The sequence below is a fragment of the Anguilla anguilla genome, chromosome 8 (genome assembly GCF_013347855.1).
Source record: "Anguilla anguilla isolate fAngAng1 chromosome 8, fAngAng1.pri, whole genome shotgun sequence".
Classification (NCBI taxonomy): Eukaryota; Metazoa; Chordata; class Actinopteri; order Anguilliformes; family Anguillidae; genus Anguilla; species Anguilla anguilla.
The window spans coordinates 35,981,355-36,008,084 of record NC_049208.1 but is presented as its reverse complement, the minus strand read 5'-3'; the positions used below and the strand labels follow the sequence as shown (position 1 = coordinate 36,008,084).

Sequence of the window (26,730 nt, the reverse complement as noted above, 5' to 3'; positions counted from 1 at the left end):
ACAGATGGATTTTACATCAAACAATGGTGTAGTGACGGACTGGCTTGGAATTGCGAGGGGATTTGCCGCAGGTGTATTGGGGCGTGGGGGTGAATCGCGTGAATTCTCGTGAAAAGAACCAGACCCCTGGTATCTGCCTGTCAATGGTATGTGGGCGGGGCCAGAGGGTCTGTTTCATCATCAGATAAACTTTATATGGTTCTGGTAACAGCCCCTTTCATGTCTGCTTTGAGGTTAAGGTGGGGTCAGCATGGACACCTCCTCTTTGCTCGTTTGAGCTGTCATCTTTCTTTTGTTTTGGTATATTCAGTTAGAATGAGTGAACGTGGGCCATGGAAATGTGACTGATTATAATGGCTTTCTGATTAATCTGACATTGCCTTGATACCGAAACTGACATAATGTGAAACTGAATGCATTGTGCACAGTGTGTATCCTATTCAGATTGAGCCCCAACAATCATGAGAACTTCCAGTTTATAGCCAAAGGTAATATAAGCCACCTCCCTCACACACATACTGCTGTATTATTTATTATTCAGAGAGCCACATTTTAAAATTTAAATCTCAAAGTTCACACCTTAGCTTGGTAGGGGAAGCAAAGACTCCAGACAGGTGGTACCACACTGATTTGACCTAATCAGCGCCGTTATACTGCCATGCATTTCCTTCAGTGTAAAAGGACAACTACTCTTGTCTTGTTGGAAGGCATTTAAGAAGCAAAAAATCTATGAAAAAACACAATGCTTTGTGCATTCACAGACCTCCTTTTGCGGGTGGTAAAGCGGTTTTTGTGTAGTGAACGGTAGTAAACAGAGGAGAGTAGATGTGTGCGTAGATCCGACGTGTTGCTGCCTGACGGGGTTCTGTGACTCCAGCGGCCCCGAGCGCGCCTCTGTCTCCTCGTGTTACCGAACGGAGACGCTCGCGGCGTCGCCCCGGGCCCTCGGGAGGCCCGCCATCCGCCTGCCGACGGCCGCCCCGCGTCCCGACCCGCTCTTTGCTCCCTTCGTCGAGTGTTCCAGTTACCCAGTTTCCCAAACCAACATGTCCGCCTGTGCAGATGAAGGGCTGTCTGGGAGCCGTCTGGCCACCTTGTCAGTGCTGTTTTTCTAGAGCGTTCCCTGGGGGTGTCTGTCGTCTGGCGTTTTGAAAAATGCGGCTGTGACAGAGCACCGGGGCAGAGCAGACCTGTTGTGCCTTTAATTGGCTTTACTTTTCATTCAAAGGCATATTAAATTAATCAATTTATTGAGAACATCATGCTTGTAGTCTGGAGTGGATTTAGACTGCCAGTATTTGTGTCCCACAGACTTTCTCTAATGGAGTTTGACTAGGGTCAGTTATGGCATGATGTCACCCCCCCCCCCCCCCCCCCCACTCCCCAATATTTTTTACAGGCCCAATGCAGCTCGATGTAGCACAAGGGAAATATTCCTTACGGGTCATTTGTATGGAAGGATAAGCATCGATCTCTACTTCGGTTTTGTGTTACACAATTGCAGACTCCCTCAGTTGAAGGCCACCTCACCTGGCTGATGGGTTTCTTGCTACACAGACTACTGTTACAGTGTAGAAGAGAGACGGTTAGATTTGAGATGGGGTTAAATGGAAAGGGATGGATAATGTTTCGTGAAACCTGCCAGCATATCACACCACATCTCTCTCAGAGATGTGTATGACTTCACCTCTTCAAGAACACCGACAGACAGTATTGCAGAACGGTTTGTCCTGAAGTGTATCAGTTAAAACCCTCTGTGTGTGTGTGCACATTGCACACCAGAGCGTTTGTGTGGTTTGAGTTTATTTTGAGGATACATAACTGAAGGCAGTCCTTTAAGATTTGACAGCTGATTGCAATCTAACACGACTTGTCACACACCCTCGGTAGCCAAAACATGTTTAATCACAAATGATGTGCGCTCAGCATTTCCTCTAACTGTAACAGGGTAAAAAATCTAGGCAATTTTTTATAAAGTCTATGAATGTATGACAAAACCGATGATTTTATGGTAATATACGCACATGCTATGCGTGAAGTCCTAACGGTGAAAACGCACCGGTAATTTTACCCTGAGCTCTAGAGCCGCGTCCGAGTGCTTATTTTAATTCAAACGCTTTATTCTGGGGTGTATGCCGTAATTCTCTCGGTGATTCATCGTTCTTTTGTCAGCCGCGAAGGGTTAGACAGAGAGACATTCCTCTTCCTGTCTCAACTCGTCTCAACCCTGGCCGCGACCCGCACGCTCGTATTTTGGGATGGGGGGACAGGGGCGGTGTAGGCGGTGGGGATGCCTGACATTCTCCGGTCCGGCTGTTCCGCGACTTTCTATCCTCATCTGCGCCGGAGTCCGGATCGGGGTGCGTGGCGGACGGAAATCCGCCGGCCAAGACTTGTCTGCGAGGAGCTGAATTAAATTGGCGCGGTCATCCTCGGTTCACTCCGACGTGCGGTGGGGGCGGGGAAGGAGCGTGGACGGGACGGGACGGGACGGGGCGGGGCGGGGGGGCTCATCACTGTTTAAAATTGGGCTGCTTTACGGCTCCATTGATCACAGCGGTGGCAGTACTCCACCCACGTCATCATTCAGTAGCCTAAATCAGTGACAGTTAATTTTCCGTCCATGCATAATGTTTTCATCCAGTATTAATTGTGGTTTGCCACCGATCGGGGTTTATTCGAATTACCAACCGCAGTCCAGATCCGATAAAACGATATTGCTAAATTAGTTTTTCAGCAAAACAAAATGACATGTTGCTGAGGCCGGAGTAATGAATGTGTATTTCTTGTTGTGGTGGAGTGGATGTGGTGCATATGGTCTAGTGCCGAAAGGGAATGGTGTGTTTTTTGGGCTCTTTGACAAGATTGGGTGGCAGGTGCCGGAGCGAGCGGCTGCTAGTCCAGCCTGGGGCGCTGCACCACCCTGTCCTGGATGGGAATGGGACCCTGTGTCTCAGTTTCTTCCTCTGAACAGATGAACAGTGTATTCAACAGTTCAGCAGGGGCTCTCCCATAATCCTCCTGATTATCAGTCCATTTGGGATCATCACTATCTATCTCTCAATGCTTACCTCTCTGTCTCTATCTCTCTCACACAGACACAGTCAGCCACACATACACACACACGCACACACACACACACACACAGGCATGCACACGCTTGCACACACACACACACACACACACATACGCACACACACAAACTCGATAGGCTTTCATCCTGTATTACACTGGTTGTAGCTTTTAAAGCAGCTAAGCTGATAAGCTGGATGTTTGTTTGACCCTTGATTGCAGTCCACAGCTGGAGACTGAAGAGGTTAGTTAGGAGGCTTTTGACTCTGTTGGGCGACGAGCACAAAAAAGGCTGCTTTAACAAACACGGGAGTGTTTGTGAGCCGAGTCTGCGGAGGAAAACCACGATGCCAGAACACGCTGCTTTGGTGCCATGCGTACCCCCTAAAGAGACGCGTGCCAGTTTTGCCCGTGCTCGAGGGAACCTGACGCACAGCCTTACGATGACGGGCGCACATGGATAGGGGCGCAGTCTCACCGTCAAACAAAGTTGTCCAGCGTGTTAAGGGTTAAAGATGGGCTCAAAATGATTGGTTGAATTTTAAGTTTATCACACGCATGGTGTGATTTTCTGGAACGTGCTACGTTGCTGGATGAGAACAGATACCTGTGACGCCGGCTCATTTTCACGGCACAGTCTCACAATACCTTGTATTAATATTGATAAGACATTGTTTATTGAAGAGGTTTTTTTAAGATCTCTTTTGACAAAGAGGTTTATAAATGCACGTGATGATTCAAGGGCAATAATGCTATTAGCCATTTTTTTTAAGATGGTGAATGTGTTATTTTTGGGCCTGAATATTCCTGAAGCTGGCGTAACTAAGCGTCACGATCGCAAGGTCTGATTCTGGGGGAGTCGGGGCTGAGGCTCAGCCATCGTATTAGCGTCCTACCTGTCATTCTGCAGTGTGCTGCCAGCGCACATCCCCCCCCATGAATAATTAATGCACTTAATTTCCTGCACTTCAAAAGCTGTGCGGAGGATGGGGCGATAAGAGTGGAGCCGGTGCAGAGCAGGGGGTTCAATCCGGTGCAAGTTCATTCGGTTCGATCGGTTGCGTGGCTGAAGCCCATGTGGAACATGGGATGCTAGTGCTGAGTACACTGTTCCTGTTTACATATTGTCGTGTATTCAGGATGTTATTGAGATATTTAAGATGTATTGAGGCTGTTCATCCCATCTCCTTCTCCCTCCCCCACCCTCTTGATGGCAAAAACATCCTGAGAAAAGGTGGTTACATAATTCCCTGGCCCTGAAAAGTGCCTTGGTTTGCATCCAGCATTCACGTGTCCTCGCTCGTCTGTCCAGCTGAAAAAATACCTGATTCGCGGAATCACAAAAGCACAGCCATGTTGTTTAAATTAGTTTAAATCAAAACACATTGCGTACTCAGATGATTTGAAATGAAATTTTCTTAACGGATCAGCCATTCATGATTAAGTCTCTCAGTATGCTGGTGTTTCCATACCAGAGACAGGGAGGCCCAGGTCTACCGGCAGCGAGTGCTCTTGAAACCTTGACATTTGTGTCTCTTCGCAGAGGAATATCCCCCTTTTTTTCCCACACTCCTTTAAAGCGTGTTCTGTAATTATCGACCCTCAGCATTGTGCGCAATGCTAAGATACCGACACGGGCATCACTTCCATTTGCGTTGGGGTCTGCGCGCGATTTCGCCCCGCTTAAGCCTCTATTGTCAGCGGCGTCCATTTTAAAATGGCAGGATCTGCTTTTTTTCACCCCCCCCCAGAAACAACACCGCCAACTTCGAAGCGGAACTAAAAAGCTGTGTCCGTCTAAACTAGATTAAGCCGGCTATTTCTGCCTCACTTGATAAAGTTTAAAAGCGTTTCCTCCAGTGCTGGCCACTGCTAAACTGCGAGCTGCTGTGAGGGGAGTGGTTGTTGATAAAGGCCACGCTGTTTCGACAGAGAAGAACGACCGCAGACACATTGAGGTCGATGTTTTGTTGTAGTCTCGTCATGCATGGGGAGGTCCCACCCGCTCATAACCTTATGACACGTGTAGAGTGATCAGAAAGCGGACTGCATATCCCACAATGAGTAATGAGTAGTCTTCCAATACTGGGTGACCTCGCAGGTCGTGAACATGCTTTTTGTGTTTCAGATTGATTAACATGAAGAGTATGTGACATGGTTTGTAAATGTACACAATAGTAGTTGTTTTTTCCCGTCACCAGTAGCAGAAGCTCTTCGAGAAGTATTTATGCGTACCTATTTCCGGATACATTTTTGCGTAGGCCTCAAAACAAGTGGTACTGGTGTGAATTCCAGATTGATCAGAGAGGCACTTTTTCTGTCTGGTCTGGTGTAAATGCCTGCCCTCAGTGGAGTCTGAAGTGGAAGAAGTGCTGTTTCACCGCGGAGATTCTCCAGTTAGGAGTTTGTGTTTGCTTGCTGTGGTCGCTCCTCGTGTTCCGCTCATGTGATCCGGGGCTCGTGACCCGCGCCTCACCACACGGAGAGCGGGAACAGACAGGCAGCGGTCTTCCCGGCGTTCCTTCCCTGTGGGTCGTCCGACGTGGCCACGCCCCATGGCACCCGATTGAACCCCGAATGTGTCATAATATTTCTGTTAGGTTTTGTGAATATTATGATACAAGCAGTGCCAACTGCTTCATTGTTTACCTTAATTGACACGGGGAGTGGTCATAGAAGGGCTCGTCAAATTTATGGCTTTCCCTTAAGGCTGGCTGAAGGAATATTCTTCTGGGTCCGGGAGCCTAGGCTCAGATGGTTTTTCAGTGTATCAGTGGACACACGTGAGACTGAAGATGAGGAAAATCCACAGTGGCTCGCCACATCCCTGAAATACGGACATCTGTGCCCGTTTTGGAGAGAGGCGCGTCACGTAGCCTTGTCGGTTAAGCTGCGTTCGTTCATTTTCTGCTATAATTCCATGAGGCAGGCTAATTGCTCTCCTCGCAAGTAAACAATGTTTAAATTTCCTGGAAGGGCGATGAGACCTGATTGAATGACCCACTTTTTTTGCAGCGTGAAACAGGGAAACAAATTCCAGAAGCATCAGCCGCGTTATTTACAGCTGTGCCGTGAGCTGTAGGGTGTGGGAACGTCTCCTCACCCCTGAAATTACGACAGGGGCTTACGTGCACTTTGTGAGTTTGGAGGGTAGAGTGGAATGCTCATTCCGTGACCCCATTTATGGCCCCAGTAGACCTCCCGCACCCTTTTAGGTGGAGGCTCTTGAAGCTAATTTGTGGTCATAAAGTTCTTCTCAAGTAGGCCAGTGAAACCCAAGGCACACCACTAATGGGTGGAAAAACCTCATCAGAAGGTGTACGCAGTTATTAAGGATCTCATTGGTCAATAGATTATACTGTGTTAGTGATGGAATGGGAATACATTGTTATTCATTTGGTAGGTACTATGCAGGTTACATGATGTTTTTTTTTTTTTACATGGCGTCCATTCATACAGCTAGCTGCATGTGAAGCAATTCTGGATAAGTGCCTTGCTCAAGGCTACAGTGACCTCCAGAAGTAGCTATGTAATTCTGAGTTGTCAATGTGACAATTTTCTTCTCTGATGGATGAATAGATACATGTTATGCAACTCCCTACATGAAGATTTTAAAAGTTTTTTCACCTCTATATGAAATATGAATTTTCATTCAAATGTAGATTTTTCTTGAAAGTGTTGTGAGTGTTAGCTGCTTTCCCATCTTTGATTCCATCCCCCAGAATGTAGTCTACTGTGAGGCTTGTGTCCCCTCTGCTGTTTACGCAAGACTAGCATATTGCTAAAATGGATATAAATACTAATTACACGCAGCAAAACACAAATTATCTCAGTGTACAAAGAACAGACAGTGTTTGCAGCTTAGCTAAGCATTTTGAGTCTGTGTTTATGTGTGTAAGTTATTGAGTATGGATTTCAAAGAATGAGCAACAGCGATGCAGTTTGCAAATGTAATTTGTTATAGTCAACAGAGAGCAGGCGAGGTGGAGCATTGCATTCTGGGCTTTTCTTGAGGGTTAGGTAGCCTGAAATGGTTTAACAAAACCATGCAAGGATTTCAAATGAGCTTGTTTTCTTTGTTAGAGAAACAAATTAAGCTTTTCAACAGAAACAACATGCTAGCAGTGTCTCGTAAACGCATGCTGAATTTACCCTTGAACCAAAGGGTTCCTTGTAAATGCACGTGGCTCCCCTTCAGCAAAGCTGATTGAAATTTTACAGCTACACTTAGCCTATTTACTGAAGAGAAATGGTGTAACTAACTGCTGCTTCATTTCGCACCATTTCAGATTCCGCGGTTGCATTTTATTAGAATTCAAGGCTGTGTTACGGAGTTTATTGTTGTCCCTCATTACTCACTTGTGCCTTGTTAAACAGACTAAGGCAGCGCGTTTTTGAAAGAGTGAAAGTGGTCTTTGTCTCAACTCCAACTGGCATCCTAGAAGACTGGCACTATTTGTAGGCCTTTGTGTTGGTTTTCTACAATGGGGTAAAGATACAGGCCTATCTATGTCTGTGAAAAGAACATTCTTTGTTTGTTATAGTGCTCTTCTTAATTACATTTGTTCATCTTGTTTGTGGAATGTGCCAGTGGTCAGCTACAATGACTAGTGTGTGTCTGTGTGTTTGCAGTACTGAGCACCACATAACATTTTAGAAAATGGTCCATTTTCCTGCTCGTGGTCAAGGCTGTGAGGTGTGTCTTGTTGTGCTGATCTGCCTTTTGTCTGTCAGCGTGAGGGGCCAGTGCTCTATTTACTGTTGGGTTAAAAGTCAGGCACTGGTTTCCAAACACCAAACCAAGAGATTTCTTTTCAGGGCCTCTGTTCTGGCCTGTGTAGTCACTGGATTGGCTTAGCAGATGAGGTTTACATTGTGTTGCTTCTGCTTCCTTTATCATTGGAAGGTGAACCATTTGGCTTCACAGGGGTCACCATCAAAATGGCAGTTTGCGAAAGAAAACCTGAGAGAACAGCGGGGCTTCAGATAGTGTGTTAGAGGTGACACAAAGGCAATTTTGTTACACAACAGTCTAGTATATTGTGTGCTGTTGCTATGGGAAGTGTAATTTATACTGGCAGAATCGTTTTAACGCACACTGTGGGCTGGATTTAATTGAGTTTTGAAATGCTGCCTGGATTCATTTAAGGGTTTTTATGTGTGTGTGTGTGTTTATGGTGGCGTGTGTATGGTGGTGTGTGTGTGTGTGTGAATGTGTGTGTGTGTGTATGGTGGTGTGTGTGTGTGTGTGTGTGAATGGTGGTGTATGTGTGTGTGTGTGTGTATGGTGGTATGTGTGTGTGTGTATGTGTGTGTGTGTGTGTATGGTGGTGTGTGTGTGTGTGAGAGAGAGGGTGAGAGAGCAGCAGAGGAGAGCAGTGTGCTGTAGTTGTCTTTCTCAGGATTGTGTCACTGTGCCCTGGCAGCGGTGCAGATTATCCCGCTGCTCTCTAAAGCTCACAGCCCTGGGCCCTGCTGTGAGAGCGGATGTGGGAGGCACGTCCCACTTTTCCCAGCATGCACTCCACCCCCAGGGCCGACTTTCCACCAGACGGTTCCCTCAACTTCCCCACCACCCCCCACCCCTACACACACACACACACACACACACACACTGGTAGCCTGACACACAGAGACCCTGTTGGAGGTGACAAATTAACACAAGAAGTCTGGGCAAGCAGAGGAGGGGGGGTTGGCTGGACCAGGGCCCTCTGCCAGGGTGTTTCAGAGAGGCGCTCTGGGGCCCAATATGGATTAGTCTGCTACGCTGCCGCCCTTTCTTCTTGGGACATTTGGAGTCCGTGAAGGCAGCGTCGCTGAAAGGCCCATCCAGTGTGAATGGAGGCCTCTGGGTAGCCGTGTGTAGCAGGGCTCTGTGTGGCGGGGGCATTGAAACGCGGGGCTGATTTCTGGAGCAGTGTGGGGGGGGGGGGGGGGGGAGACCGCGCTTGGCGGGAGGCAGGAGGTTTTGTGGACGGGGCTTGTGTTCGTCAAGTGCTTGTGTGTGGAGCAATACATCACATTTGTCCTTCCTGACAGTTATTATTTATTGTTGTGATTTGTTATATAAAGGCCATTCATTCAGTCCCCAAGCCTGTTTCACTGGGAAAAAAAAGGACTGTGTCACACTTTGGCCCAGAAGAGTTCTGGGAAATCCAGGTTTTAGCATATCCATATTTCGTGAAATGTCTCTCAGTCTGCTTTTTATATGTGTTTTTATTTAATTTAAAAGCAGAGCAGGGAACAGACTGGAGAGACAGGATGACACGTTCACTTTTGGCGTGGTTTTGAATAAACTACCGAGTTTATCTTGACTGACGTGTTTTTATGTTTATTTTTTTGTCATCTTTGACTACCTGCATCTTCCAACAAAATGTGTTGTTCTGGTCCAGAAGCAGTCAGCCAGACCAAGCGCCGACAAAGCAACTCGTCCTCCATTGTGTGCTGAATGACGTGGCTCTGTATGTAATCCCTCTTCTGTTCTGCCGGGGATGTTGATGGTTTGACGAAGGTCACAGAGCCCGACCACCTCACGGTCCTCTTTCCAGCACCCGTGTTTTTATGGCCTCCGTTCCAATCAGACGGACGCATTGTGAGCAGTCTGAAGCAAGGGCTGCAAACATGGCCCACGCACTGTCTGTGAGCGTCCTTTATCTCTTTATTTTTATTACTGCAGATCCGTCAGTGTGTGGCCCTTTTGAAAAGGCCTGTTCGTAAAAGGATAAAAGACTGGATTGAAATAAACTAGTTCGGCACAGAAGGCTGAAAACACCAAGCATATAGGTCACCGACCGTCTCCTGGATATTTTCCCGATAAATCCCCCCGGTAAAAATCAAGACGGTAATGACTAGCGGTGGCATCATGCCAAGCAGAACGTTTGGCACATTAGCAATCATCCATTACCGGCAGTGCATCTCAGTCACTGTATTATTTATGATGTCAATGAGAAGCAATGAGAAACCATCCCAAAATCAGTTGACGTCTTCCATTTTGGATCACCTCAGAGACATGTATATGCGATAGGCCTGCTATGGTAACTGTACTTCAAAATTCAAACTACGTTACGTTAGTGTGAAAAGCTGTTTCGGTAACCTTGTGATGTAAGTGCTGACTTTGATCACATTTATCAGTTCTTTTGAGAACTTGAAGGGTATTAACACGGGCTGTCAGGTGCTCAGACGCCCAAAGTTTCTTACGCCTTCAGAAACATGGGGCGGTAATGAATAGGGAGCTGTAATTGGCTGCGGACAATATCGAGCCGGCGGTCTTTGTGTCCGCCGCCGCAAAACAAGATCTTGTCTTTCCCCGGGATCGGCGCTGCCATTGTGCCGCTCGCGCTCCGAGGCTATCGCTTGCAGGCTCTCGCCGCGCGGCGAGCCGGGCAGAGTTTCACGCCGCCCCAGAGGATTCTGGGCCCTCTGTAACCGCGTACCGGGCGCCCATGGAGCCGGCGGGCCGTGACGCCGCGGAGGGGGAAGCTCGCCGCTGAACTCTGGGAACTCTGCGTAGCGATGAGGAGCCGAGCCGGGAGCGCGGTAATTGTCGGAGATCGATTCGCGCTTAATGTCGCCGTTCGCTTCGGGGCGGGAGAGAGAGATGATCGCTCGGCTGGTGTTCATATTTAGCGGTGAGTGAATCGCATAAAATTCAATCTTTGTCAGTGTGGTAAACTGTATCATCTATATTGTATTTTAGCTGAACGGTGATGCACCGCGGTGGAGCAGCACAGGTTACTGTTACAGCACTGGGTTCTGCTTCATCTTTATCAGGCGGGTCGATGTGTGACCTCCGGACCTCCGCTTAATCACGCCCAGCTGTCCGGATAAATCCTGTCACTCTCGCCTCACACAAGCCCGTCATCTGTGGTTTTGATTTTGTGTCTCCTGGAAACACTGTAGTAAATGTTTCAGGGGAATGCAAATTAATTCAAATAATTCAAGTTTGTGCACGACATCGCTCGGGTAATTAGTCCTGAAATATGTTTTTGTGCTTTCATTTTAGGATTTTAAAGACAGGTGGGTGTAAGTTTTATTTTTTGTATGGTTTTTCTTCAGCTAAAGGGGAAATGTACACGCCTCACGGTGACCGCTTTGTATCGAGGCTGCGTGACACTGTAGCTGGTTGGGAGTGTGGAAGTGTGGGGCAGCAGTGCCTGCTGGGTCCCGGTGGGCTGATTCACGTAGCGTTCCGCTCCTCGTGATTTACGTGCGTGTCGGCTAGCTGCGGTCAGCGGCCAGGGGCTTCCCCCAGTTTTACTCGCGGCGTACGCTGGACCCATCCCGCGTCTCCGAAAGGGTCCGTGTGTTTCGGCTGGCGAACCGCGGCGGTTTTGGTGCGTGGCGGCCCTGCTGATGCCTCCCTGTCTCTGTCTCCCCCCCCCCCCCCCCCCCCCCCACTGCAGGAGTGTCCTCCCGCTGCCCCGAGATCATGGCGTCCGGCACGCACTCGCCCGGAGGCCCCAACGGAATCATCCGGAGCCAGTCCTTCGCCGGGTTCAGCACGCTGCAGGAGCGGCGCTCGCGGTGAGAACGCCCGCGTGTGTGTGTGTGTGTGTCTGCTCCCTCGCAAACCCTCCGTCGGGCTCCTGCTTTTCCCTGAAACTGGCCCTGTTCTGTTTGATAAAGAGTGCCTGTGCAGATGAGGATCAGCTGATTAACAGTCAGGGCCAACTTGCAGAATGTGATGTCATCACGTAGGTGAAAATGAAAACAAATGTCATTATGAACAGTTGCAGGAATTGGAGGAGAAAACAGAGCAATAATAATCCAGTTTAATACAAAGTAAGTTTGGGGGGACCCTGAGAACTGCAAACCAGTCTGGGGGCATGCCCCCCTTAATTTTAAAAAAAGAGAAATTATTGTTTCTGGGGAATCATAAGAGGAAAATACTTCAGACTACTGATCAGTGTATCTCACTCAGAACCTGAAATCCCCCATGTTTATTATATGACATTATTTTTATCATCATCATGCTACCCCCTGTAAATTACACCCCTTTACTTTAATATAAATCATAACTCACATTGACGCTGCATGTGTAATCTAATTTGAAATGGTGGCATTCTCACATTTGATTTAACTGCCACTGTTGGTGTTTTTCTAGCTACATTCTCTGTGAACATATTCACCACCGAGAGGACAGCTGTATTGGGCATATGAAAGAGAATCCTTTTTTTCCTTATTCTTTTTGGATGGCAAACAGGCTATATTCGGTTTTATGCATTCAGGAGACCAATTGATGGTGACGTGCTTATGAACTGCAGTTATCCAATAAGACAAGGAAGGAGTACTGGCTGGAATACAAGTAGTCCCGGTGACGATGTGAGCCAATCGGATCCAAGCCCTGGCGTGCGGGGGGGTAGCGTGACCCAAGGCAGCAGCGTGTGCTCATTTCGCACGGTGGCCTAGATTGGCCTCGGCTGAAAGCCCGCGGCTAGCGTACGTCCAGGCCGTGCGCGCACCCGTCGGGTGAAATTTCTCTCCGGTGGCCCCTCTGGTGACTCAGAATGCCGGAGCTGGTGAGGGGGCAGTGGTGCTCCCTGCAAAAATGATCACTTCTTCTCAGTAGAGAAGGTGTATATAACAAAAAATGTAACAATAATAATAACAGCAGTATAGTCATAACAATAATTTATTAGCGTGATGGACAATGAAATCACTTGTAAATCTGTTACGTGTAAGGAAAAGTCAGTTGAAGCACTGTAAGCTTTTGGTAAGACCTTGATTAAGTATTTGGCTATGTGTGCCTCCCCTGTGAGTACCACTGATAAAAGTACATTTTAATATGACACGTCACCCACAGAGCAGGCAGTGTAGTGTAGCTGAGGACACCCCCCCACCGTGCTCGCCCAAACGGGGTCAGGGCCCCGCGGCGGAGCCATCGCTTCCTATCGCCTGACGGTCCCTCTGCGACTGTCTCCAGGTGCAACTCCTTCATCGGAAACTCTGCGGCGCAGAAGAAGCCGCAGTCCAAGCCAAAGAAGACGCACGCGTCCGGGCACAAGGCCAGCAGCTCCTCCCACCAGCCGCAGCCCAAGAGGGTGGAGGAGGTGTACGGCGCCCTCAAACGCGGCCTGGAGTGAGCGCGCGCCCCTCGCACTCTTACTCGCACGCACACACAGACACACACACACGCACGCACGCGCACGCATGCACACACACACGCACACGCACGCACACACACACGCACACACGCACACACACACACAGACACACACACACACGCACACACAGACGCACACACGCACACACGCACACACACACAGACACACACGCACAAGAGCACACACACACACACACGCATGCACACACACGCACACACACACACACGCACACACACACACACACACACACGCGCTGATTCACGTGCACACGTGCCGTCCTCCTGTCGTATACGTGCGCATACATGCAGGCACACACACGCAGTTTCCCTTCCACGTGCACGCACATACACGCATATGCACACGCGCTCACCTGTGCATTAAATTTCGCACTTCTTTCCAACAAAAGGCGCATACGCACACTTACGCGAACAATCATGAAATGCACATACGGTCTCCCCCTTTAACACGCACACAGACGCACACGCTCTGTCCGCCGCACACACCCTGTGAATGTCGCGCGTGTGTCACCGCGTGAGATGTCTGTGCCCGAGCCGTGCTCTGACACGCCGTCTCTCCTCCCACGCAGCGAGTACCTGGAGGTGCACCAGGCAGAGCTGGACAAACTCACCTCCCTGATGAAGGACATGAAGAGGAACTCCAGACTGGTGAGACAGGAAATGACATCATCTCTCGTACAGTCCAAATGGACACCGAATGCTGCCGCTTTCCTAATGCTTATGACTGTCGGTACAGTTAACATGATTGTGACTTCTGTCCTTTTGTAAGACATCTTTGTTATGTTGGCGTATAAAAGTGTGGATGGCCTCTGATATGTGAGGGGTGTGTTCAGTGTCAGAAAGATCAGTGTCCGATTTCCATGTAACGCATGAAAATAAATAATATATTGCTTTGATAAATAGCTTATATATACTGTGATATTCAATGTTTGCCTTTGATAGACATAATATTAAGCTGTAGTAGGACTGCTTATGGTGTCAGTTATTGGCAGTTTTGCTGATGGCAGCACTAATGTGCCTGTGGTGATTGCTGTTTTGCATTGTCTTCCAGGGCGTGCTGTATGATCTCGACAAGGTGAGCTGAACGGAGAGGGCGGGAGTTCTCACACGCTCGGTTACTCGCTCGACGGGTCCACAGAGCCCTTTGAAGTCTGAGCACGGGAGGGCAAGCGCTCCCAAATTTAGCCGAAGGGAATTAGCATCGCGGGCACGCTGCTCTCCTGTGAATCTGACCTGTTTGCGTGGCGCGCTCGACTGTGTTTCTTTTATTTTTAAAAGAGCAGTTCCCTTGAGCTAAAAATGTCTTTTTCGAGGGAAACAGCTGGCACAAAATAGAATGTGTAGAAGTTTCATGTTAACACTAACAAAAAACACAAAAATGCATGACTTTGTAATTCAGGTCCGCAGAGCATAGTGTTCTCTAATGTAAAGCAATTGAACTCTTCTAACGATCTGAAGTCACACAAGGATATTGGTGTGTCCGATTTTGTTTGCGAAATGAGAAATGAGTTTGAGAAATGAGGAACTAACTCCTCTGTTGGCCACTCTGCATTCAAACTTTCTTTTCCTGTGCGTCTCTCTCTTGTGCAGCAAATCAAAACCATCGAGAGATACGTTCGACGCCTGGAATTCCACATCAGTAAGGTGGGTGTAGCTTTTGTCATCCTGATTTTCACCGGTGTCGGGTGATGAGAGATTGGTCACGTTACTGGGATGGTTTGGAAATGCGACTGGAATGTTCTAGAAAATATTGTCCCCTTGCCCGTCAGATATTGAATATGAGCAGTGGTTTCGTACTGCCAGCATATTTCTCGTGTAGTGGAGTGCATGGATTAAGATACTGGCTGCGTTTCTACCTCGTGGCTCTTAATGTGCTGAATGGCAGTGCTCATTTCAAACCAAGCCGCTTGTGTCAGTGTAACAACCGAAGCACCCGTTTTAGCGACTTGGCACTTTATCAAAGGCTAGTTTGAGCGTATTGCGCGTCTGACTCCAGCGCAGAGAAAGCAGCCATGTCCCCCGGGGGTTAAGTGTAGTTCAGGCCCAGTCCTCTCCATCTCTTCTGCGTATGTGTAGGATGTGGCTCTGTATGCTGCTCACGGTCAGTCTACACACAACTACAGACGAGTGTCTGTAGTGAACCTGGACACCTGGCGGTCAGAACTCAGAGCCCGGCGCTGGTTCTTTTGTGTTTCACCGCTGTGCTGCACGTCCTTAATGAGCTAAACCAGGAGCACTCGCTCCCCCCTTTCATCTGCGCTCCTCTTCCTCTGCTCCTTTCCCCCACTCGCTCTTCTCGTTTGTTTTTACGTTCTTCTGTTCTGATCTTTCGATCCTTCCTGTGGCACCGGTGTACGCCCAGCTCTCTGAATACAGTTACTAATCCTGCATTTCCCCTGATCCTGAGCAAGCTCTGTTGTAGGTGAATAATGCATAATTACTCTTACAGTGAGTAACGAATCTAAACAAATGAGAATCAAAGTGACGTGGCCACAGTTTCAGGGGAGCGAGGTGTCATGGAGGGGACGGTTGCCTCTAACGGAGGTCTTCTCACCACGGCATTTGGAACAGCGTCTGAGGGAAGCAGGTTTTGGCTGGCATGGCGACGGTCATGTTGTGAGTTGTGCTCTCAGTGAGGGTGACGGCGAGGCCCCCTGGCTCCACGGCGGTGTCACGCGTGCTCCGGCAGAGGGCCCCGGGGGGGGGGGGGGGCGCTCCCGCCCCCGCCCCCTCACTGCCCCCTCAGAGCGGCCCTGCGTGAGTCACCCGGGGCCGTGATGCTCACGCGCCGCCCAGCAGCCAATCAGGAGGCGTCCAAAAGCAGAGATTTGAGGGCAGCGAAAGGTATCCATGGAAACCTGGAGACGTGAGGCTTTGAAGCCGGTGAAGAGCGAGCCGCTGTTGACGTTGACCCCTCCCCCGCGGCTCACGTGTCCTCCGTCTCCGCGGTTTTAAAAGCCTCCCGCTCCCAAATCCCGAAAGCCTTCGACCGTGACTCATAATCCAAGACCTGGTTTCTGAACTCCTTTTGGTTTTGTTGCTTTGTCTATTTTCTGTTCTGTTTTGTTAGCAACGGACTGAATCAGCGCTGAAATCTGGGTCAAAACGATCCTCTAGAGCTATTGAGAGCCCATCTGATAGCTGAACGTACAAGGGCTTCACGCGACGGGCGCTAATGAGGGTCTTTTTGGGGGGGGGGGTGTGTGTGACGGCCGCGTGTTTCGGGAGGAGAGCCGCGCCGTCTGTGTCGGCCGAGCGGAGGCGGGCTCCGGGGTGAGAGAGCTCGGGCGGATCTCGTCCCTCCCCGGGGGGTCTGCCGTGGCTTCCCAGACCTGTGGGGGGTCTGGTCTGGTCTGGGGATGGGGGCGCTGTACGCATTCTGAACCAGAACCCCCATCCACCTGCATAGAAAATGCAAGCTTTTGTGTGGGGGGAAAAAACGGGGGAAAAACTCAAAAGAAAGCAGCCTGTGCTGCAGTGCCCGCTGGGATAGCGGTGGCTACCGTGGGTGGCTAACCGACGCTTGTCTGCGCCTCTCTCTCGCTGTGTGGGCGTGGCCGCTGCAGGCCGGGAGCGAGCCGTCAGCAGATTGTAATCCGTTTGGCTCAATTCTAATAAACCGCCCCGCCGGGACAGCTGGACCGCCCCCCAAAAACAAAACCACTGACGCTAGGAAACAGAAACCATGTCGCGCTGGTGTTATTGCTCTCAGCAGCACAAAGGAATGCTGTGGTCTTAACTAATCCGGTCTTCCGCGGCGTTGGTTTTACCGCTCGCGCGGGGCCCGGTCCGGCGGCGTCTGCGTCCCAGCTGCTCGCTCTGCGTAATCGCCGTCGGCGCTCAGACCGGGCTGATGACGCGAAGCGGCGAACGAGCTCGAAGCGGCGTGCGTTTAATGGAAGCCGACAGCTTCTCGGCAGAGGCGTTGCGAAAGAGATTGTTGTGACAGGCGCCGCAAAAAGCGTTCGTCGGTTGGCAACAGGAAAGGAGGGCGGAGTAAACAGGAAGCTGCGGGACAGGTGGCACTGGGGAGGGGAGGGCAGGGCAGGGCCCTTTGAGATGTGTGTGTGTGTGTGTGTGTGTGTGTCTTTTTTTAATCATTGCTTTCAAATGCCACACTGCGCTGAGATTACTCCTCAAAGGGGCGCTATAAATAGGGCTTCAGTTGGACGCAGCTGAGCGCTCTCAAAGTGTGCGCGGGCCAGCTGGAGACTAAAGCCCGCCTCTTTTGGTCTCTGCCACAGGGGATGCTAGACGATTGCCTATCTAGCGTGCGGGCCGTGAGTCCGCCCCGTCCTCATCCTCACACAGCTGTCTGTTAGGGCTCCTGATTACAGACGCAGGTGTGATTGACGGCCGCACTTCTGTGACCGGTTCTCCTCGCTGGAGGTTTTTGGCGGGGCCCGGTCGTCGGGCGCTGGAAGTCGTGAGGCGCGGAGGCGACAGGCCACGCCTCCCGGTCCGTCCCCGAGGAGACGGCGTGCGGGGGACAGACGCTCGGCTCCACATCATATTTCTGGCTGACACTCGACTCCCGCCGCACATGCTGCCGCTGTCTCACGGAAACCTGACACTCAAGGACACAACCTGGGTCACATGACCCCCCCCAACACACAGGCACAGAACTCCCGCCATGTGTGTCCTTCCATTATTACTCTGCTATGTATTATTTATTGCCTTTCTGTTTACTATTTTACACACACACACACACACACACACACGTGTGCATGCACACACACGCGTGCATGCACACTCACATAAACAGGCCGCGTGAACGCATGCATGCACCTACACACACGCACACACTCCTATATAATCAAGAGATAGACGACAGGAAAGAGAGGGATAATGTTTTATAGTAGTTAGGTGGAGCGCCACACAGAAATGTGCTGAATCACGGTGTCCGTGGAGCCTGTGTAATTCTACTCGTCTTACTCTGCTCCGTGTTTTTAGAACTCCTCTGCTCTCCGCTTGCCTCTCGATCCCTCCCTTAATCCCGTGCTGCTGAGGGGAGGCCTGCGTTTGATCCCAGGGACTTGCTCGGTAATCTTCTGTTTAATCACAACTCCGGCTCCACGCTGCCGCGGCGTTGTCGGGGCAAATCCAGGACCGCACAGCTGACGATCTCACGCGTATCTGCGGCAGCAGGAGGATTACGTCCGCGTGACGCGGCCGCCGCCTTGTCCTGCTGCCCCAGTTAGATGACACGCGGCTGAGGTGCTGTGCATCCCTTGCCTCTTGTCTTTGTGATGCTGTTCGCTTGGGTCTTTTTTGGGTTCCTTTTGTGCTTCGAAGGCTCGGTGTAAACACCGCGTCTTAGGGAATTGTAGTTCATTCTGGGTATGGTTATAATACAGTCATCACTGGGGATTCTGTTCTGTTAGGGTAGTAGAATCCTCTTCCCTCTCTTTACTTCCAGCCCCCCCACCCACCACCACCACCATCACCAGTCAGAATCATCAAGTGGCTCTAGAAGTCAGGTGTGAGGGGTATGTGTCTGCTGTCACATGGTCACATCCTCAAGGTCTCCATCAGGGTGACCATCTGTTTGAATATGAGCCTGGTTTGCTCCTAAAATATTCATTTTTAACAAGAGAAAACGCTGATATGCTGTCTGTCTCTCAGACTACTCCCCCTGCTGGTAGAACAGCCAGTGTGAAATCTGGGGCCCGTATCTTTGACACAGAAAAGACAGAAAGAAGAGAACATTGGAAGACGAAGATATATAGAGCCCTCTTTGATTGGTTGTTTGATTTAATACTGGTGTATGAAAATGGTGTTGGATCAAACCAGTAACTGTGTTTTAGATTGCTGTGTCATCAGCGTAGAGCAGTGGCCAGAGTGCTGGAGTATTTCTGTCCTGTCACAAAACATGATGTTACGTATTTGTTTGCTTAACAAGCATCCAGCATGACTTACAAGGCCTGCATTTTACAATATCATCCATTTATGCTGCTGAATATTTAAGGAAGCCACTCTGGTTAAGTGCCTTGCCGAAGGGCACAGTGGCAGTTTCATACTGGATTCAAACCAGCAACCCTCTATTCAGTTTAGATTAGATAAAACACCGCGCTGCAGTGCTGCTAAAACGGAGTAACTTTCCTCCGCAGCGATATGCTAAGTATTTATTAGCATTTGTTTTAGTATTTATTGACTTGGCAAAAGTAGCAGCTGTACAAACGGGGGCCGTGTGAAACACAAACGGTGAAAGTCGGTCCAGACGAGCGTCCGCGAGAGGAAGAAAAGTAAAGAAGGCAGTTTAATTGTCCTTCCTTCGTTCCCCAGTACCCCTGCGTGGATCGCCAGCATTCTTAAGGGCTAATCCGTCAGCGCTGCCGTCGCCGTCAAGCGACCGGAGACAGACTCGAGCAGGTGGCCCGACCGGACCTCAGCTGCGTCGGTCCCTCCCGAATTCCCCGAATACCTCTCCCGCGTGAGGCCGCACGTGCGCAGACAGGCTCGGGGCGTCCGGGGTGGACGGGACCCCACGGGGCGTGCGTTTTACCACTGGGAATAATTTGACCTTTCCCGAAGCTCTAAAAATGAGAAGTGTTAAAAGAAAACAGTTTGCCCACCTGTTCAGCGGTGGCAGAGGGAGGGAGTGTGGTGGTTAAGGACGTAACTGAAAAAAAATGTTTTTTAAGGGTTCACACGAACGGGCAAGACTCTGAGGGGAAGGGGGAGGGGGGCCGGGTTCGGCTGGGGAGATGGGTGGGGGTGACGACCCGAACGTGACAGGCTGGGACCGAGGACAAAAGTGCAATGAAGCGCAAACGACCAGGGCGGTGTGGGGGGGGGGGGGGGGGGGGGGGGGGGAGGTGTGGGCTCAAACAAAACAGGAGGGGAACTGAGGCGAGAACCACACGGATGTTGTTCCCCCCTCCCACCCGGCTGCAGTCTCACCAACAGCACTTTCTCTGCCCCTCACCCCCCCCCCCCGTCTTAGCCTCTTCCGCACAGCGGTTTTCCCTCCGCTAAAGGCTCTTGGAAACGTTGGCTGAGCTGCGGAAATGTTCAAAAACACCACCGAGCCTCCATTTTCTTTCCTTTTCCCCAATGAGCACCTGACACTGTGCGGCATCAATATTTCAGACACTTTTTTTTTTTTTTTACTTTGGCGCTGTGTGCACACTTTTGAAAAATTCCTTTTGATGTTTGCCACAGTCAGATTTTTTCCCTCAACCCTTAAAAAATACATTCAATTTACAGGTCTAATGTAGAGCGTGCCAGGTGATGTTCCAGTTTTGTTTGAAATGGATGAATAGTGTTTTAGATCTGAAGATTTATATGAATTGATGAAAGCCTGGAAGGATTGTGGGAAATGTAGTTTGTTGGGGACTGTTGGCGATTAGAGGCCATATGCAGAACTCATTGACCTGGGCTGGGGTAATGAGCTGTCAGTGGTGTCTGGCCAACATGCAGCATGTGGAGAGGAGAATTCCATGAAGTATTTTTTTTCTTTCTCTTTTATTCTTGCCTCTCACTTTATCTCTCCCACCTGCCCACTGTGTGTCTCCCCCTTTCTCCTTTCTTTCACTCTCTCACCTTCTCTGTCTCTCTCTCTCCCTCCCTGTACCTCTTTTCCTCCCTCCCTCCATTTGTCGTCCCCCTCTCTCTCGCTCCATGCTATGGGATTAGCATAGCAAATACGGAGGGAAAGTGGGAGATCAGAAGTGGACACGCTGAGCGTGCATTACCATGAGAAAGGCTGCCGCTCCTCAGTCAGACGCGAGTGAGGATGCTGCCCTCCCCCGATGAGACTGAAATAGACACACTATACTGTCGAATCTGGGCCTGGTCCTGAGGCTTATGCTCAGTTGATCAGACAGTTATGTGTTCTGAACCGTGGGCACAGAGGGGGAGGGGGACACAAACTTGTTTACCGCTTTGATTTCATCAGCCAGGGGCTTCTTTTGATTGCTAAACTGAAATGTATCCCAGACTTGAAAGGCTTCGTGTGGTGCGGCCTGGTGAGGCCTGGTGAGGCCTGGTGAGGTCTGGTGTAGCCTGGTGTGGCCTGGTGAGGCCTGGTGAGGCCTGGTGAGGCCTGGTGAGGCCTGGTGAGGTCTTGTGAGGCCTGGTGAGGCCTGGTGTAGCCTGGTGTAGCCTGGTGAGGCCTGGTGAGGTCTGGTGTAGCCTGGTGTAGCCTGGTGTGGCCTGGTGAGGCCTGGTGAGGTCTGGTGTAGCCTGGTGAGGCCTGGTGTAGCCTGGTGTAGCCTGGTGTAGCCTGGTGAGGCCTGGTGAGGCCTGGTGAGGTCTGGTGTAGCCTGGTGTAGCCTGGTGAGGCCTGGTGAGGCCTGGTGTGGCTGGTTCCCCGGGCCGGTGTGTGACCGTTTGTGTGGCTGTGGCGCAGGTGGACGAGCTGTACGAGGCCTTCTGCATCCAGAGGCGTCTGCAGGACGGGGCCTGCAGGATGAAGCAGGCCTTCTGCGCCTCGCCCTCCACTAAGGGCACCAGGGAGAGCCTGGCCGAGGTCAACCGCCGCTACAGAGAGTACAGCGAGGTGGGTACGCACGCACGCACGCACGCACGCACAAACGCACACACACACACACACACACAACCGTCGCTACAGAGAGTACAGCGAGGTGGGTACGCACGCACGCACGCGCACACACACACACGCAGATAAACTGTCTCATACAGCATGTCATAAATCCACAAACACGCAAATACACACTACCTCAGGCAGAGTGCAACATGTCCACACATGCACTACCGCACTGCGTGCCATAGACACGCACACACACGCGCAGCCTCGGACACGCACACTGCCTGACACGTGCGCCTACGCAGATGGTGAACTGGATGCTGTAAACGCACTCCAGTTTCCTCCAAACGTTTCATCTTGTTAATTCATGCCTTTGGTTCTACTGTAAATCCTGGTGAAGTCCTGGCTGGGGTCCAGATGGACTCTCCCAGTGTGAACGCAGCGCTGTTGACACGCTGCTCTGTGTTGTTCTGAGCAGAATATGTGCACGTTTGAAGGAGAGCTGGAGAACCTGCTGGGGGAGTTCCACATTAAGATGAAAGGTAAGGTCCCCGAGGTCAGTGCCTCCTGGAAGAAGCGTGTGTGCGTGCGTATGTGTGTGCGTGCGCGCGTGTGCGTGTGCGTGTGCGTGTGCGCGTGCGCGTGCGTGTGCGTGTGCGTGTGTGTGTGTGCGTGCGCGCGTGTGTGTGTGTGTGCGTATACGTGTGTGTGTGTGTGCGTATGTGTGTGCGTGTGTGTGTGTGTGTGTGCGTGCGCGCGCGTGTGTGTGTGTGTGTGTGTGAGAAGGCTCGTGGATGTCTTGACACGTGTGTTTATGGACTGGGGTGCAGTTAAGTGGCTCGTTTAGGGTAACTGATGATGTCAGTGCTCTGCAGCCTGTGAGCCACTTAAGGATCATTAGCACTTTACTACGAGTATAAAAAGTGCTGACATTAATAACTTATGCACTTCTCCACTCTCTGTCTGTCTGTCTCTCTCAGGTCTGGCAGGATTTGCACGTCTCTGTCCAGGAGATCAGTATGAAGTAAGCTACATTTATTATAGGTGGTCATTTTGGCCTTTTCTGTGAGAAATCCTGACGTTCTTTACAGTGACCAATCTCAACAAACCATGTACTTTACTAGGACTGTTTTCTATCAACAAACCATCTACCTTCTTCTTTACTAGCCCTGGTCTCAGTCCATCAAAACATCTACCTTTTCACTGCAGCTACCATAGACACGTGACACACCTGATATATTGCAATGCTTTGTGATCTTTTCACAAGCAAAAGGGGGTGAAGCGTGATTGATACGAGAGCTCATTACTCAGCGCCCCTGTCCTCCCCCCTCCTCTCCTCAGATCTTCATGCGCTACGGACGCCAGCGCTGGAAGCTGAAGGGGAAGATCGAGGTGAACTCCCGGCAGAGCTGGGACGGGGAGGAGATGGTGTTCATGCCACTCATCACAGACCTCATCTCCATCAAGGTAGGGCCCCTCCCACCACTTCCTGGCTCCACCACACCTCTTCCTGTAGGCCCCTCCCATGGGGGTGTGGCCTATGGGAAGGTTAGCATTGTAGAAATACATTTGCGTCTACTGAGAGCATGAAGCCAGTTTCAAATTTTATGTAGAGGATTCGTTTTTAAAACATTTATTTTTTTTATTAAAAAGTAGGATATCGGGATAATTATCCATGGATTGAAATGTCCATGTATGTGGAAATGAACATTTGCAGGTATCATGGGACTTGCAAGGGTAGTGTTTGGTCTTCTTTTTAATTTGCCCAAATCTACCACTGTGATTAAACGCCTGTATAAGTACTTGACTGATCCAGAAATTCAGTGCTGTCCAGTGGTTCGGTGGACTTTAAATTTGGAGCCAGTCATTCTTGACCTATGACCCTTGAGGTTGACTTTTCAACCTCTTACCAAATTAGGGGAATCCCTGTAGAAGAAGCTGCTTCCAATTTTTTGGTCTCAAATCTGTATGGCCATACAGGCCGCGCCCTTGTTGTTTGAGTCCTTGGTTTCCGTGACAGCAGGCCTGTCTGTGGTCTGCCCCCTCAGGTGTCGGAGCTGAAAGGCCTGGCCTCGCACATCCTGGTGGGCAGCGTCATCTGCGAGACCAAGGACCTGTTCACCGCCATGCCGCAGGTGGTCGCCGTGGACATCAACGACCTCGGCACCATCAAGCTCAACCTGGAGGTCACATGGTTGTAAGTGGAGTGCCCGATTGGCTGAGAAGGACTTTGAAGGAGTGTTTGAGAGAGTGTTTGAAAATGAGACATTACATTACATTACAGGCATTTGGCAGACGCTCTTATCCAGAGCGACGTACAACAAAGTGTATAACCATAACCAGGAACAAGTATGACGAAACCCCTAGAGAGAAGTACCGGTCCAAGTGCAGGGAACAACCGCATAGTTCAACTTGGACCCTGATGGTTAAACTGATTAACACTAACAACGAGAACGTGTCTTCTCTCTGTGTCTGAGAGAAGAGTAATCCTGTAAACAGAGGAAAAGAACTGTTGGAAAATTGCATTTAATTAAATTACATTCAACACTACATTTTAATTACATCGGGGCTGTTTTGGGTCCCTGCCACTGGGATATAGGAACCAACGAGGGTCTGAATTTCTGAACTTCGAGAGGAAGGACTGCGTAACCGTGCCGTAGGTTTGGAAGGGCGCTGCTCTCTCTGACTGTGTGTCCCCTCTCTCTCTCCGTAGTCCGTTCGATGCGGAGGACCTGACCCTGTCCTCGGGGAACCTGAGCAAGGCCACGGCCCTGCAGAGGCGGGTGTCTGTGTACAGCCAGGGCACGCCCGAGACGCCCACCTTCCAGGACACCTCCTTCTTCGTGAGTCCTTTTTCCCGCCCTCACGAGGCCGCGACCTCGCTGGGCTCCTAAATCGGGTGGCTTCCCGCCACAAGCCGGCTTTCTTCCTGCCCCCGCCTTAACCTCGCTGTGCGTTCGTGTTGGTGAAAGCGTGAGGGGGTAGTGCTGTGTGCGTGCGTGTGTGTGGACATTACTCTAGTGTGTGTGCGTGGACAGTACTCACGTGTGTGTGTGGACGTTACTCAAGTGTGTGTGTGGGCGTTACTAAAGTGTGTGTGTGTGTGGGCGTTACTCACATGTATGTGTGTGTGGACATTACTCTAGTGTGTGTGTGGACATTACTCAAGTGTGTGTGTGGACATTACTCAAGTGTGTGTGTGGGCGTTACTAAAGTGTGTGTGTGTGTGTGGACATTACTCAAGTATGTGTTCGTGTGGGCGTTACTAAAGTGTGTGTGCGTGTGGGCGTTACTAAAGTGTGTGTGCGTGTGGGCGTTACTAAAGTGTGTGTGTGTGTGTGTGGATGTTACTCAAGTATGTGTGCGTGCGTGTGGACATTACTCAAGTATGTGTGCGTGTCCACCCGCCTGTGGCTCCGCCTCACTAACCCTGACCCCGCCCCCCCGGCTGTCTGTGTGTGAAGCGGCGGCAGCCCCGCCCGGAGGCCCGGCAGCGGCCCTCGTTCCTGCGCGCCCTGCGGAGCGCCGTGCTGGAGCGGCTGGGCCGCAGTCGCTCCTTCGGGGACCTGGCCTCCCTGCGGCCGCGGCCCAAGTCCAGCCTGGAGGTCTACGTGAGTGCGGTGGGCTGGGACCGCGCCCGTCGCGCGCGCTCGCTCGCTATCCGTGTGCTCTGCTTGCCGTGTGCGGCCCGACGCGGCCGGTGGACTTCCCTCGCATGGGTGTGGCTTCGGAAGTCCTGTTTAAAATGGCCCCTAAGACCTCTGGGGTTCATTGAGAAAATTCTGTGTATATACACAGCTCCGGCCTACAGAGGTACAGACACATTCTGTGCTGCTGTTAGGCTGTGCGGCGTTAGCCTAGCCTAGCCTGTGCTAATTAGCCTGCATGAGTGTTTGTGTGAGGAACGAGTGCAGTGGACACTAACAGCAGGGAGGGCCGTGATTGGCAGGGGGAAATGAGTGCCCCTCGCTCCCCCCCTTTAACTCCAGTCAGGAAGACAGACAGGTCTTGTGGTGGGGTTCGTTATTAAAGCAGCATGTTTGGAGTGAACCTCTGGCTTCTGCTGTCCTCCCTGTCTTGATTGACTCTCTCTCTCTCTCTCTCTCCCTCCCTCCCTCTCTCTATCTCGGACAGTCGGTCCTCCCCGACGACGTTTTTGAGAACGGCGAGAGCAGCGCCCCCGAGTGCAAGCGCCTCTCCTTCAACTTCACCGACTCGGCCCGGTCCAGCCCCAGCCCGGGCCAGTCCACCCCCGAGATCACGGTCACGCCCCCGCCCCTGGAGGGCGACCGCCAGCCCCGACCGCTCCGGCGGGCCGGGGAGGGGGAGGAGCCGGACCGGGAGGGGGCGGAGACGGCCAGCGAGACGGAGGCGGAGTCGGAGTGGGAGCGGGACGGCTCGCCGTCGCTGTGCTCGGAGCAGCTGTCCGCCGTGGCGCCGGAGGACGTGTTCCTGGACCACGGCGTGGCCGGCGCCCTGCTGCCGGACGAGGGCTCGGAGCTGAAGCCCGTGGAGCTGGACACGGACGAGGGCAGCCTGACCAAGCAGCTGGTGCGGAGGCTGACCTCGGCCGACGTGCTGCCCGAGGCCGGCGTCAGCTGGGCGGGGCCGGAGGCGGGGCGCGGGTGGCCGCTGGAGACCAGCCTGGAGGAGGCCATTCAGAGCCTGCTCCTCAGACTGGAGAGCCCGGGGGAGGTGTGCCGCGAGCTGCAGGACCTGGAACAGGAAGTGATGCGTCTGGAGGACCTGCTGAAGGTCAGCCTCCCGTTGTGATGGCCATTTCCCATGTTTTACACCCCTCGTGTAAAGAGATAAACTTACACTTTAGTTCATTAAAAGTATATACTTTCATTTATGACCTTAAATGGGAGATTTAAGTCGACGTACATTGGCATTTAGCAGATGATCGTATCCATAGGTGCATACATACAGATTTTGGGAATTAACAGTGCTGATGCGAAGCCACTAGTCAACATGTGGTCTTACAGCACAAAGTGAGATACCATTGTAGGTGTAAGGGGAAATATGGAATGTAGTATTACACATG

General features: G+C 51.1%; 1 protein-coding gene across 3 annotated transcripts in view; it reads left to right on the top strand.

The window, feature by feature from the left end:
* Nucleotides 1–26,730, top strand: part of ripor2 (RHO family interacting cell polarization regulator 2) — a 45,561-nt gene that overhangs the window by 8,792 nt on the left and 10,039 nt on the right. For 2 of the 3 annotated variants that reach the window (XM_035429957.1, XM_035429959.1), the window contains exons 2-13: nt 11,475–11,595; nt 12,995–13,150; nt 13,762–13,840; nt 14,244–14,267; nt 14,783–14,836; nt 21,546–21,695; nt 22,162–22,225; nt 22,664–22,707; nt 23,025–23,150; nt 23,732–23,880; nt 24,397–24,526; nt 25,818–26,438. In XM_035429957.1, coding sequence (XP_035285848.1) covers nt 11,475–11,595; nt 12,995–13,150; nt 13,762–13,840; nt 14,244–14,267; nt 14,783–14,836; nt 21,546–21,695; nt 22,162–22,225; nt 22,664–22,707; nt 23,025–23,150; nt 23,732–23,880; nt 24,397–24,526; nt 25,818–26,438 — 1,718 coding nt within the window. Of the gene's footprint in view, nt 1–10,418; nt 10,701–11,474; nt 11,596–12,994; nt 13,151–13,761; nt 13,841–14,243; nt 14,268–14,782; nt 14,837–21,545; nt 21,696–22,161; nt 22,226–22,663; nt 22,708–23,024; nt 23,151–23,731; nt 23,881–24,396; nt 24,527–25,817; nt 26,439–26,730 lie in introns of those variants that run through there. The other variant, XM_035429958.1, reaches the window with a different exon arrangement.